Genomic DNA, 13,539 nt, shown 5'->3' with positions numbered 1-13,539 from the left:
AAATGTCCTCTGTTGGATGATCCTTTAATAAAAATGTATTTGAAAGAACAATAAAATCTTATTTTCTACATTTGTAACATTTTAGCACCAAAAAGAAGAAGAAGAGTTTGTCTGTATGTACTTTTCTATGTTCTTTACAAAGTCAAACACTGTTTTTGGTTTCTGCTAAAGTGGAAAAACCTCGGCAGTAGCTCAGTCTGTAGGGCCTTGGGTGGGAAGCGGAGGGTGGCCTGTTCAAGTCCCGGTGCGGACCAAGTCTGATAACTGGTCTGGTAGCTGGAGAGCACTGCCAAGGTGCCTTTGAGCAAGGCACTGGACCCCCGCCACCAGCTCAAGAGTACTTGCTGTGGGCAGAGCCCTCACTCTGACATCTCTCCATTAGATCATGTCCACAGGATCCTGTTTGTGCATGTGTGTGTATTTCAACCTCTGTGTGTGGAGCATGTTCGACAACAGAGCGTCAAATTGAGTTTCCCCTCGCAGGATTAAAAAAAGGAAATCTTCTTCTTAAATGTTAACGTAAAAAAATCTCTGAGATCAGAACATATGAGTTAATGATGGTTCAAGGCTCGATGTGGTTTTAAATATTAAAGGCTAAAACTCAGATAACTGCAGAGGGCAAGAATTAAATGTTCAAGCCAAAATTGTATCGATAAAATCTCGATCATTAACTAAACTTTACAGATAGATCGCAATGTAAACACTTTATATTAGTATGTAAAAAAAAAAATCTGGATTGAGGTTCTGTCATTTTCTTGTTTTTGTGGATCCCTTTTGTCCCTCCTGGTTAGTAGGTTGTCCCTCTCTTCTGATAATAAAATAACATCATTAACATACACAACACTCCTCTTATGGCTTACGAAATGCGTCAGCTGTCTCTAAAAGGGGCGGGGCTACCGTTTTGCTGGACTCGGGTAAAGCAGCACGGCGCTGAACGTCGACAGGACCTCCGGGGAGTCTGAGACGGCGAGTTTTCCGGCGGTCATGACGAGTCCTGCTCGATCCCCTCTCCTCAGCGACAGAACCAGGCTCAGGGATGTCGAGCTGCTGCAGTTACAGCGATCCTGCGACAGCGGCGGCGCTGCTCCTGACAGGAAGCCCGAAGAGTCCAACCTCTGGATGCTGCGATTGGACACGGACAAGACGGCCTCCACCCTCTCGCCTCGCTGCGCTGTGAGCACGGCGGTCAGCAGGTAGCGTCCGTCTGTGGGAGCTGTGAAGATACCTGAGAACAAAAGAGCGGTGCTCCAAATGAAAAGTCATTGAAAATATCAGATTTTAATGTAAACCACTCTGAGCCAGACACGACCTTAACGCCTCCATAAGAGGATGAATCCCACTGATGTCGGTGCCCCTGACTTCCCTCTAGCGCCATCGTGAGGCACTAATCACATATTCAGGAAAATTCACCTGGAGTGGGTGATGACGTTTACATCCTGCGACCAGCGACCGGGACTGCTGCGATCGACGTCCACAAGATAAAAGTGTTTCATTACGTTCTCCGCTCGCAAGTAAGTTCTTCTCCGCTCTCTTGTAAATACTGAATACAATTACATGTAGAATTGATGCTAAGGCAAAAGCTGTGAGTGTCGGACTCGGTTGCTCGTCCGCCATCTTGGCACGTCCTTTTTGCGTCGTGGCTTGCCTACTTAGCCCCTCTCTCGCCCCGCCCCTTTCTGACAGGTTAAACGAAAATGTAAGAACAAGAAACTCAGGTAGATTTCAGGGGTCGCTTGTCTTCTAGAAAAGGATTAGGAATTCCTGTGGGTGTATTGGTTTTGGCGGGTTATCATCGAGACATCGTGACCGTTAGCTGCTCAAAGCTCCAAGTTACATGCTGGAGTTAGCGTTTAGCTTCACAGAGCAGCTAGAATCTAGAAGCTTATGCAAAGAGTCTTTCTGTAAGATTCCCCTTGTTGGACATTTTGCATATGATGTCATGTAAAAACTGCAAGTCCACATGTGGTTTTGGGGGGGGGGGGGGGGTCGTATGAAGTGGACCAAGACCAAACAGTCCAACATTTTGGATCAGTGAGACCTCGGTGACGGGTACCTGTCTGAGCGTCATAGTGTCCTCCATCGTTGACGAGCACCTTGTTGAATCGAATGATGGCCATCTCTCCGGGGAACGGCAGCAGAGTCAAACCAGCTGAGAATGACACCGCCTCAACTGAACACAAGACAGGAAGACATATCCTTTAGTACTCGTTACATTATCCGAGACAAGGAACCTGTTTAGTGCTTGAACTCTGACCTGAAGCCGGGGCAGGTTTCTGTGGTGTAAGGATGAGGGGCATTTTCACATCTGCTGATGAAAGGATACAAATGTAATCCACTTCAAAGCTCAGCTGTGAGGCAGCAAAATGAAGGAATAAATGAATGTTACCTGTAATGATCGGCGTACTAACTTTCAGCGGGTCACTAGATTTGGAAGGAGAAGCTGTGCAGTAAAAGATGAGACACTTGAAACAATGCTGCGAAGCTTGCAGAGCAGAGTGCATTTAGTTGTGTGTGTGTGTGTGTGTGTGTGTGTGTGTGTGTGTGTGTGTGTGTGTGTGTGTGTGTGTGTGTGTGTGTGTGTGTGTGTGTGTGTGTGTGTGTGTGTGTGTGTGTGTGTGTGTGTGTGTGTGTGTGTGTGTGTGTGTGTGTGTGTGTGTGTGTGTGTGTGTGTGTGTGTGTGTGTGTGTGTGTGTGTGTGTGTGTGTGTGTGTGTGTGTGTGTGTGTGTGTGTGTGTGTGTGTGTGTGTGTGTGTGTGTGTGTGTCTCACCTGGAGCCCCAGCAAAACCCTGAACAGGCATCATGCTGCCGTCAGTCCCCTTGGGCAGCTTGGACGAGGTCATCTTGCCGGGAGGTCCCGCCTCTCCCGTCTCAATCACAGTCGGCTGCAGGAGGGAGGGGTCCAGGGGCCCGACCGGCACAGTAAGGCTCTGACCTGAACCCTGGGAAGGCCCTTTGTCGTCCACAGCAACCTGAACACCTACAAATGACAGATAAGGTGCTGAGCGATGGGGCTGAGGTTGCAGGTCAGACGGAAACAGATGTACGGCCAGATGTTCCGAGGTCAGACATGTTAACACACCAGCTGGTTACAAAGCTCGCCCCTGTAACTCAGTGAGGCGTATCTCCCATAATCGCCGTCATAAACCTTCAAATTATGAGCAGAAGAGAAAGTCTTGAGCCTGCCTGACAACTCGGATGTATAGGTAGGGATTGAACTTTGGACCCACTGTATTTATCTCCACTTTACAAATATGTACTTTGAAGAAATACACTTTTAGAAATAAATCTCATCCAAGCTGACGCTCCTGAACGACTCACACATGTCCAAGCTTATCCTTTATGTCTTCAACAAAGACAGGAGTTATTGTTGCTGCTATGGCGAGGTAAAGAGTGCTGTTAAAAAGAGTCTTTTGATCCTGGATAACACCTTATTAAACACTGTCAGTGTCATTTAAACAGAGAGGGATGGACAATGAAAAATGTGCAATTTATAATAAAAGGAAGGAAGCTTAAAGTTCAACCCGTCCATTCAAACACAGATGGCTGGCATGGTTAGATTCTGTATTGTTGAAGTGTTTTTCAATAACAGGATTAAACTTTTTTTTGAAATGATCAGAGTTGTCCGATTGATTGTTGTCATGTACACAGATTTCCTGTTCTGCCTAAAACATTTTTTTTTTTTTCATGCACAAGGCGGTCACATTTCCAGGCAGTGAAAATTAGGAACGTTTATCTGAAACAGTGATTTAACAAAAATGTGAATACTTGTCTGGTGTCTTCAAATTCCTGAAGTATTTCAGGACAGCACATCAAAACGAGTCTGAGTTTGTTTGCCTGAAGAAGGGCTTTACCCTGCGGCAATAAAAAAGCTGTAAATTTAAGATTTTGGTGTGCTGTGCTTGAAATATGGTAAATGGACATTCGGTGTAAGTTTCTTGCCCAAGGACACATCGGACAAGTTGCTGCAGGAGCTGGGGATCGAACCCTTGACCTTCCAGCGCCCACATAAATACTTCTGATACATGTTTTGGTTGAGGATTCGGCACCCATATAAGTTACTGAGGCTGAGCGCGTTTTCTTGGATTCACTTTATGGTCTTAAAATTCAGGATATTTTAATTTGCTCATCAGGGATGTCGAGCTGCTGCAGTTACAGCGCTCATGCGACAGCGGCGGCGCTGCTCCTGACAGGAAGCCCGAAGAGTCCAACCTCTGGATGCTGCGATTGGACACGGACAAGACGGCCTCCACCCTCTCGCCTCGCTGGGCTGTGAGGCAAAAAGGGTGGAGGTGGATTACAGGGGAGTTTTTAAATCCAACAAGAACGGCCCAAAATGAGCAGTGGCAGCTTTTTCTCTCCCCAAAGGAGGGATGTGATGACAGTGGGAAAACTTCTGTCATTTAACAAAACATGATCGCAGCGCTTCTTAATTTCACGACTTCAACAGGAAACTTTAATCCAAAAACAAAAATCTAAAAATCTTAAATTTAGACTGAATTCTTATTTTAGGATGATTGTTTTTGTAATAGTATTCACTGGACGGCTTCTCCTGCATTTCTTGTTTTTTAAGTTGTAATTTTGGGCTATTTTTGCCTTTATGAGTTAAGACAGCTGAAGAGAGACAGGTAATGTTGGGAGGACAGAGTAGGGGGGATGACATGTAGCAAAGGGCAGAGGTCAGATTCAAACCAACGGCCGCTGCAACGAGGGCTACAGCCTTTGTACAAGAGGCGTGCAAAATGAGCGCTAACAGGCGGCCCTACTCCTGCAGACTCACAGTGCGGTTGATGTCTTACCTCGTCATGCTTCGAACTTTAATGAGTTCAACCAGTAAATATTGAAAACCTCATAAAAATGACATGGACTTAAAGTAAATGTATCTTTCCACTATTTACCTTCGTAATAAACTTGTAATTGTGTTCATGTTTATGAGAGAGCTTCCATTGACTCTCGCTAACACAGAGTGATTATCTGAGCCTGTTACTGTGGCCGTAAACAGAGAAACTGACTGACTGACCACTGCCCCGTCAAGCGTCGCACAGTGGTACCGCTGCATTCCTCAGATGGACCCTGGAGTTTATCAACACATCGCCCCTCCTGGCTGAGGGCGGGCTCATTGTCAAGGGGAAAAGACCCACATTAAAGGCATGAACCAGCAGCATTACCGGGGCACGGCCACATGTTCAATCACCAGACAGTTTGTCCCCGCGCCCGGGGGAAAAGGTAATTTGGTATAAAAGGCAGAGAGGTCTGCCTGTTAAACAGACCATGTGCAGAGGGACCGGTGTGTAAGCGTAAAACAGCACAGGGGGTAACAGTCTGCACATGTGCTTGTGTTTCACTGGTGTGTGTTTGTTGGTCTACTCGCTCCTCGTATAAATTCAGGTATGTGCTGCAGCGAGCAGCCTTTGATGGGAGGGATTCAAAACTGATTTTACTGCCATGAAGACAGACGTGTTTGCGAGTAGATGGTAAGTGGACTTCAGCTTCGTTCAGCGCTTTTCTAGTCCTGTGACCTCGCATGCCACATTCACATCACATTCATCCCACACTGAAGTGTCCATCAGTATGAACTAATACCATTCCTACACATTCCCATGCCGAGGACGTAGCAGCGGGAGCACTTTGGGGTTCAGCTTCTTGCCCCAGGACACATCAACAATGTGACTGCAGAAGCTGGGGATCGAATCCCCTGACCCTTCAAATTAGAGAAGACTAACTCTACCACTGAGCCACAGTCCCCCCAATACCTATGTCCAATACCATTTTTTTCTTCCTGCATACATAGACACTGATATACCACAGCCAGGGGCGTGTCCAGACTGAGCTTGATTCTTTAGGGACTCAAAAACAAAGATGTCTTGCATCCAAAACAAATGCGAACACTGGTGTCAGTATTGGTCTTGGATGCTGGTATCAGTATGAGAACAGCTCTATATGTGTAAGTACAGTATTTGTCATAATTAAAGAGGTGAGGTAAAAAAAAAAAAAAAAACACACACAGCTGGAGATGATGTGGACAGACAACTAATTGCATCCCATCCCTTCTCCTTCCAGGACACAACAGCCCTCTGTGTCGCAAAAATGGCCGTTCCCCACATTAGAAGCCACATAATGATGACTGCATTGCAGTTTAGTGTGCGTTGACTTTATGAGTCACTTTGAGCAAAAACAAACTGGGCTCTTAAGACTTTGATTTTGGAAGCAATGAATCCAGCTGCAGGATTTCAGATAGAAAAAAAAAAGAGTTGGGTCATTTACTCCCGTCTCATACTGTAACGCCCTCTCAGTCAGGATAACGGGGGATAAATAAAGCAGCCGCAGTCTCTGCAGCCTTCTTACTTCACAGGCTTTGGTTTTCCCCTCGAGGGCTTTCTGTCAGGTCCAGTCTTGTTTTTTTTTTTTTTTGTTGTGCACAGGGTTATCATGTTTGACCACAGAACAGAGCACGTCACCATAAAAGTGACCTTATCTCTGCAGGTCATTGACCCAGCAGCTCCACCACAGAGTGCTGTCAGAAGCCGGAAAGCGTGCTCACTCCTCTCGTCTAGTAGAGCTCTATGAGGCTGTTTGAAGGGACTTTAGGTCAACTGGAACACACCATGCATGTATACAGATAAAGAAACTTGGATCTTAGAGCAGCCTGTGTTATCATATTGGATTAAAACAAGATTTCTCAATCACTATTTAATGTTATTCAAGGTGGTCCATTTCAAGGTCAAGCACGACTTAAATAGTGTGTTTACGTCAAGCAGCTGCAGCTTTAACATACATTTAAAATATGTGGACAACTGTTGGCTGAAGGAAAAGGTTGTAAAGCTAAAGGTCAGCGGCCTTTGTGATTCTTTCACATTGTGTCAACAAGCCATTATAAATGATCAGAGTGACATCTAGAGTCTCTCTTCCGTTTCTTACTTGACCCTCTCGTTCAGGGTTTACACCACTATGACATCATGGTAAACACGCTGACATATGGCCCCTGGGACCCTTCTGCAGCTTTTAGTGTTGGCACTGTTTATTTCCAAAGCAAAGGAGCTCAGCCGTGGAAGTAAAAAAAAAAAAAAGGAAGAAAGCCACAGACGGACTTAAAGAGATAGAAGTAAAAGGAAAAGCCTCGCAGAGTGTGTGAGGAAATTAGGGGATGTCCATCCAGTAGCACCTAATCTAAACACACTGACGCTCTTGGCTCAGAAAAAAAAGACGCCCAAGAGTGGATCTCTGATAAGCCGTGTGCGGGGATCTCTTTGTAATGGACTCCTCCAAGCAGCATTTTCCAGTCTCTTTAGATAAGCGGGGAGGGAGACAAAGGGACGAGGCAGCTGGGATTGTGAAGACAAACAGGAAGCTTGAGTTTTTTTTACGGAGCAAGCAGCAAAATGGCAACACAAGGGGCATGAGTGGAAATTGTGCAAAATGGGCTCCCACTTGCAAAACTCCCCACTGACAGAATGATGAATTACATGCAGTTTTATGACAGCGGCCATGGGGTGGAGTGGCAACATGTCACAGGCATCACAGATATAGTCATAAGAAGAGCTGGCATGTCAGAGCTTCAGAGACAAATCAGAAGCAGCAAACGAAATCTATCTGGTCTTGGACTCAGATGTGAACCAAAACAAGAACCAGGACTATTTAATTCCCCCTCGCCTCCCATGAGATTTTTAAACTGGATCACATGCTGCATCACCTGCTCCATAAACCGGTGATTGAATGCGGGCCGGTCCCGCAGGAAGGCACTTGGCTTGTAGACATGCTGGGTGTGATTCCAGTTCACGTTTTCAACAGTGCGAGCCAGAGAAGTCCAGCAGGGTCTCCTAGGCACCATTACAGATCGGACTCATACAACAAATATGCAACATATGCAGGGATATGAAAATCTGTACTTTCACATAATGCGTACAGCACATAGCCAAACCCCAATACAAACATTTCCAGTATTAACTGTAAGAAAATAGCCAAATAGCCACATGATATCAAACCAGGGGAGCACTATCACCCTGATGTTCTCGTGTTTTACCCTGAAAAAATATACATATATAGAGAGAGAGGACACACACCAAGACACACTCAGATGCTCAAAAAAAGTGAACAAGATTTCTTTTAGCAGGTATTGCTCAACACAAGTGGGCTCTATTAACTCAAGCATGTGTCTTCAATCAAGCCTGCCTCCTTTAACTGAGAACATGGTTAAATCAAAGTCCAACTTCCTCTCACTCACACACTGAAACACACTCCAAAAACACCGCCAGCCTGTGATACACAAACTGACTCCGGTCCAAGCGATGATCCAACCATGTCGGGAAATATTACAGCTATGTGACTGATCTCCAGCTCTTATGTTGCTAACTGCTGAGGATAATAAATCTTATTTAGCTTGATGTAAACTTGGAAAATGCTGGTTTAAATTGAGATGATGGAACTTTTGGAGGATTGTGTCGACTTTGGCCACAAGTGAACTTTACAGGATATGGGCGATAAATGCGATCGCAGAGTCAGGGAAAAATCTAAGAGAAGCTCAGTAATGCAGTTATACAGCAAATTAAGTTAGTCAGGATGTAACAATCACTCAAGTCATGACGCCATACGGATCACGATTCTGGGTTCACAGTAAGATTTTTATAGATTTATGTTTGGGACTTTATTTTTAGAGACAGGACAGTGGATAGAGTCAGAAATCAGGGAAAGAGAGAGAGAGAGAGAGAGGGGAATGTCATTCAAGAAAGGAGCCACATGTCGGATTTTGAACTCAGGCCGCCCGCTCGGAGGACCACAGCCTTCAGACATGGGGCACGCACAAACCTCTAGGCTACCAGCCTCAGAGTAAAATTTTATCTGGATATTCTACGATTTTCTAATTTTCATGAAGAAATGCGATTGATATTAAATAATTATAATTTAAAAACAAACTCCAATTCTCTGAAAAGAAATTTGACAAAATATTCTATATTGTATAAAAATCCATTGTAATCAGTTTAAGTACGTATTAGCCTACTTTTTAATGACGCTGAACAAAATACTCCAAAAGCAGATACTGCCCTCTGCTGGTTCAAATATGATATTGCAATATATGTTTTTGTCTCATCAATTAAAATGTTTTTGGGGGAATTTTAATTGTTTTTTTGAATATCATTACATCGCTTCTAGTTAGCTAACACTAGCTAACATTAGCAATCACCGTCATATCAGCTCAATCATGGTTGGCAGCAGCAGTGCACTTGACTGTAATGACTTAAGCAATACCGTGCATGTTTTATTGCATGCATTACTTGCTCTTTCGACATTTTTTTTTTTTAAAGCGTGTGTTTAAATCGCTTTCTCCAAAGAACAAAGTTATCTCTCATACTCGGGGGTAATAAAAAAGGGTCAGTGTTTGTGTGTGTAGCAGCTCACCTGTCTTCCCAGGATTGCTGTTTATCAGTTCCTGGAGATGTCTGGCAACATTAGAGATGTGGTTCTGGAGGTTTTGACTACTTCCCTTCAGTCCTCCAATGTCTCGGGCCTGACCTCTAACTGTTGCATTCAGCTGGTTCACACAAGTCCACAACCCAGTGACGTGTTTATTCAGACCCTCTTTGATCCTTTTAAGGCTACCAGAGATAGGATCCAGCTTTCCGCATAAACTCTCCACGCTGACAATTCGGCTGTCGATGTGGGCGATCTCTTTTCCAAAGTCTGCCGTGTGTTCCCGGCAGTTTTCAGTCTCTGCTTTCACCTCCCTGGACAGCTGGCTCAGCCTGTCTCTCAGCTCGTGATTTTGAGTCTTTTGGAGCTCCAAAAGGTCCTCGACTTCCTGCTCGGCCCCAAGTTTAACCTGATCCCACGTCGTGTTGAGGCTCTGGATCTTCTGAGATTGCTGGTGGGCTACATCTGATAGCGCGTCCTCCAGCCTACCCATGTGTCCTTTCAGACCATTTAACTCACCGTGTACCTCATCGATGCTTGTGCTATAGTTAAACAGTTTCCCCTCAATGGCTTTAAGGCCGTTTATATTAGCTTCAAGACCGATCTCCAAAGCATCTACAGCTGTTCTGCAGCCCTGCAAGTCTTGTTCAATGTTCTCTACAACAGTCAAATTAGCGTTGCACTCCTTTGAGCACAGCTCGTCCAAGACATCGAAGCGATTCTCCAGAGTTTGAAAGGCGCCCTTTAGAGATTTAATGTCCCCATGTAGATTGTCTTGCCTCTCTGGCTGGCTGTCAGTTGAGGAGTTGACAAACAGGGTGGCCAGTCTGTCTTCCATGGAGGCCAGCTTGTTTTCCATAGTCTCCCGAAGGTCTTTGAACACTTTCCCCTGATCGATCTTTAGCTTCTCCTCCACTAAAAGGCACTGGGACACAACTGCCTTCTCAGATGAGTTCAGACGGATCTCGAGGTTCTCCACATGAGCCAGAAAAGGGTCATGTTCACGGTTAACTGCATTAACCATCTTGGTCGTGAGGTCCTGGATCTCACCGCGGAGGTCAGTTTCCTTTGAGTCCATGAGCTCGGCCAGGCTGAGGTAGTTGGCTTCTTGTCCGTCGCACTGCTCCCGAACTGACAGGATTTTATAATCGCAAGAGTTCTTCAAGTCTGCCAGTTTGATTTCCATGCCCTCCATTAACTCCTCCCTCAGGGCACTGATCTTCTGGTCCAGGTAGGCTCGCAGATCTGCATCACTGGTTGGAGGGGCAGGAGTGTGTGTGGGCAGGTGATTCCGGGCAGCCTCCATTAATAGATTAATTTGTCCGTCATGGTGGTTAACACGGCCGAGCAGGTCATCCAGGGTGTTCCTCTTGGACTCCAGATCCTGTGACACCTGGCTGATCTTGTTCATGACCTCATCAATTGCTGGCGGATCGCGCTCAAAGGAGAAATCCTGCACCTGAATGGTTTGGGCCTCCTCCCCCCTCGCGCTGGCGGGCAGTTTGTAGTCATTCATCAGTGTCACAAACATTTTACTGGCATCCTCTTGGAAGTCCAGTCTCAAACTGGATGACATGTCTGTCATTCTTGCCTGCATGTCAAGAACCATCTGGGAGAGCCTCTGAACCTCGTCCTCCAGGTGTTGTCCATTTTGCAGTCCTCCATGACCCTCCAGTGGTCTGTGACCTGTCTGACCTCCAAACTGCCTCTCCCCTCCCCATGGATGGTTCCTCTGGCTATCGGTTCGCTGTGATGGCGCTTTAGGGAAAAATAAAAATGAGGGTTGGGTAACAACATTGTTAATGTACATTTCCTGACATTTTTCCAGCAGTTACATACTTGTTTAAGTCTGTTTATGCTACATTTCTTTATGTACAATCTTGTCTTTCACCTTGAGGGACTGGAATATGTCCTGAAGCGGAGGGAGCATACGGCATGCGCTCTACTTGGAGCAGCTTCATGTCCTTCACCTCCATGCAGTCGTGTCCCTGGTAACCCGGGCAACACCTCCACTCCAGCTCTGTAACAGTCTTGTATGCGATCTTATACATAGGTCTGAAGTGAGTCCGATATCTGGAAGCATTTAACACATTGTGGACATGAGAAACCGCAGATGCTTTACAGTGTTTTGGTTTGTGATGTGATGTCAATAGATAGTTAATGTTAGACATTGCACAACCCTCCCTGTAAACTTGCAATCACAGCACAATAAATAATTAGTCTGTTGACATCTATGACCAATAAACACCAGTCACAGTCGCAAGTAATGAATTATGCCGCCGGCAGGATGCAGCTTAAGATTTTCCACCACTTCCCCTCATGAGGACACTGTTGACCCACATGGCTATACCACCCAAAGATTAACTCTCAAGTGTTTTGAGACAGTGAAGACAAACAAAAGCAGAACAGAGTCTGAGTTTACCTACCAAGGAGACTCAACACAGATCCCTGAATGAAACAGCTTTATAAGATCAGTTTTAAGGATTTTTCTTAAAATAAATCTCTTTTGTGTCAAGGCCAGACATTTTAAGAAAAGAAAAAACGAAGAAAAAGGAACATTAGTGCGTTTAATTAGAATGAAATAGCACCACAGAACCACTAGACCCATACAAATCAATGTCTTTTCATATTATAATCTTTGTTAACCAAAGCGGAAATACAAATTAAAGTTTACAAAGTAAGACAGAGATGAAAAGATTAAGAACACATGCAAGAATAGAAGTGAATCTAAAAGGAACAGCTGCTTCCTCTCAAACTTAATTCCTTCTAGACATGTAATGTCATGTAGACATGTAGACAATGTAATATGCGTTTTTTGGTCAGTATGATAATAAAAAAAGTACTTTGATTTAGTTAAGAATACCAAACAAAGACTAAGAATACCCACAGTGCACCCGTTTTCCTAGATTTGGGGGGACTTACATCACTTCTGTGGCACAGTTTGGCAGCTCCGGTGGACACGGTAAAGCCTCCGGCTGCACGAAACTCTCCGTGCCTCCCACCACGGCACAGGTGACGTTCTTGTGCACAACATAGGCGCACCAGTTTCTGCAGAAAAATCATCGATTATTTAGTCCTGATGTAGAGAGCTCCGGTGCGTACTCACTGCGGAGTACTTTTACGCAATGGAAAACATTTACGCACCGTAAAGTACGTCACAGTAATGAAATCATTAAAGTGTTATGTTACTAATTCAAACTATAGACACATAGTAGGCCTACTCACTTGTTTCTCTGTCGCGTTTCGGAGCCTGAGTACGCGTTGCCTTGGAGCATGCTATAATGGAAAGGTGTCCCACTGATAGAAGTAAAAGTTATTAAAAAGTGAAGGAGTTGCAGTCCGCATAGTACGCGCTTCATTGTTGACTTAAATTGTAAATATCCTCCCGTATCACTCAGTCAAGAAGCTCTGTGATCCACAGATCAGTGAAGGCACCTCGGGTTGTTCCTTGTCGACGCAGCAAAGACCTGACATGCTCCCTCCTGCGTCCACAGTGTGACGTTTTGGTAACCCCTCCAATACTAACAGATGCTCTTTCTTTTCTTTTTCCCTCCCTCAGATCACACAAACCGCAGCTCATACCAAGTCTCATTTTGCATCCAGAAACACAATATCACAGGCCTGCAACATTTCCGGAGGCATAAATCGGGATAATGATTGTCTTTGTTTCGAAAAGGCACCGTAATTATCTCTTGCGTAAAAATGTGAAAGCTTGTCACGTTTCTGTCTGGCCAGAATCTTCATTACCCACATTTTTTTTCTCTCCCTATTTCTGTTGTTCATTGAGATTTTTATTGAGTAGAAATAAAGACACAGGCAAAGGGATGACAATGAATATGTATTTTCTGATTTGGAAACATTCCAGACATTCGCTCAGGTTATTAAACAGAAAAATCGGTTGATTGATGAGTACAAAATATAATGCAGCATATTTACATAATAAAAATGAATAATTCCAACATAAAGGCTCAAATATAAAAAAAAAATAAAAGACTTCACTAAACACATTTTCACCAGCTATGAGGCTGGCTTTCCTCTCTTTGTATGAATCCCCGATGGCTCACCAGCACCAGGACGTTTCACCGGTCCTAATCGTGAAGACTCTGGAAGATGAAAACAAACCATTATGAACCAAC

The 13,539-nt window shown here is 44.7% G+C and overlaps 2 protein-coding genes across 3 annotated transcripts in view; both read right to left on the bottom strand.

The window, feature by feature from the left end:
* Positions 1-10: 10 nt before the first annotated feature.
* emilin2b (elastin microfibril interfacer 2b) lies at positions 11-13,107 on the bottom strand. 2 transcript variants are annotated; one of them, XM_061064657.1, is made up of 9 exons: positions 12,629-13,107; positions 12,326-12,451; positions 11,295-11,476; positions 9,392-11,161; positions 2,769-2,978; positions 2,387-2,440; positions 2,255-2,308; positions 2,054-2,170; positions 11-1,225 (listed from the first exon to the last, which is right to left on the bottom strand). In XM_061064657.1, the coding sequence occupies exons 1-9, from the start codon at positions 12,760-12,762 to the stop codon at positions 894-896; spliced, it is 2,979 nt and encodes a 992-aa protein (XP_060920640.1). In that variant the 5' UTR covers positions 12,763-13,107; the 3' UTR covers positions 11-893. The 2 variants fall into 2 exon arrangements, with proteins under 2 accessions (XP_060920640.1, XP_060920641.1); XM_061064658.1 differs by having other exon boundaries at positions 2,255-2,305; positions 12,629-13,105.
* A 121-nt stretch (positions 13,108-13,228) lies between these two features.
* smchd1 (structural maintenance of chromosomes flexible hinge domain containing 1) overlaps positions 13,229-13,539 on the bottom strand; it is a 29,895-nt gene continuing 29,584 nt past the window's right edge. Inside the window, exon 47 of the mRNA XM_061064656.1 lies at positions 13,229-13,506. Within this exon, the coding sequence (XP_060920639.1) occupies positions 13,421-13,506 (86 nt within the window). The 3' untranslated portion in view covers positions 13,229-13,420. The remainder of the gene's footprint in view (positions 13,507-13,539) is intronic.

Source organism: Labrus mixtus, chromosome 19 (assembly GCF_963584025.1).
Source record: "Labrus mixtus chromosome 19, fLabMix1.1, whole genome shotgun sequence".
NCBI lineage: Eukaryota > Metazoa > Chordata > Actinopteri > Labriformes > Labridae > Labrus > Labrus mixtus.
This window is presented reverse-complemented; position numbering and strand designations above follow the sequence as displayed.

Excerpts from the sequence above, each read along its gene's own strand:
- emilin2b (XM_061064657.1), bottom strand. The coding sequence starts at position 12,762 with ATGAAGCGCGTACTATGCGGACTGCAACTCCTTCACTTTTTAATAACT. Across the intron at positions 12,452-12,628 it reads GAAACGCGACAGAGAAACAA|AAACTGGTGCGCCTATGTTG; the intron begins GTGAGTAGGCCT and ends ATTTTTCTGCAG. Across the intron at positions 2,441-2,768 it reads GGGTTTTGCTGGGGCTCCAG|CTTCTCCTTCCAAATCTAGT; the intron begins GTGAGACACACA and ends TTTACTGCACAG.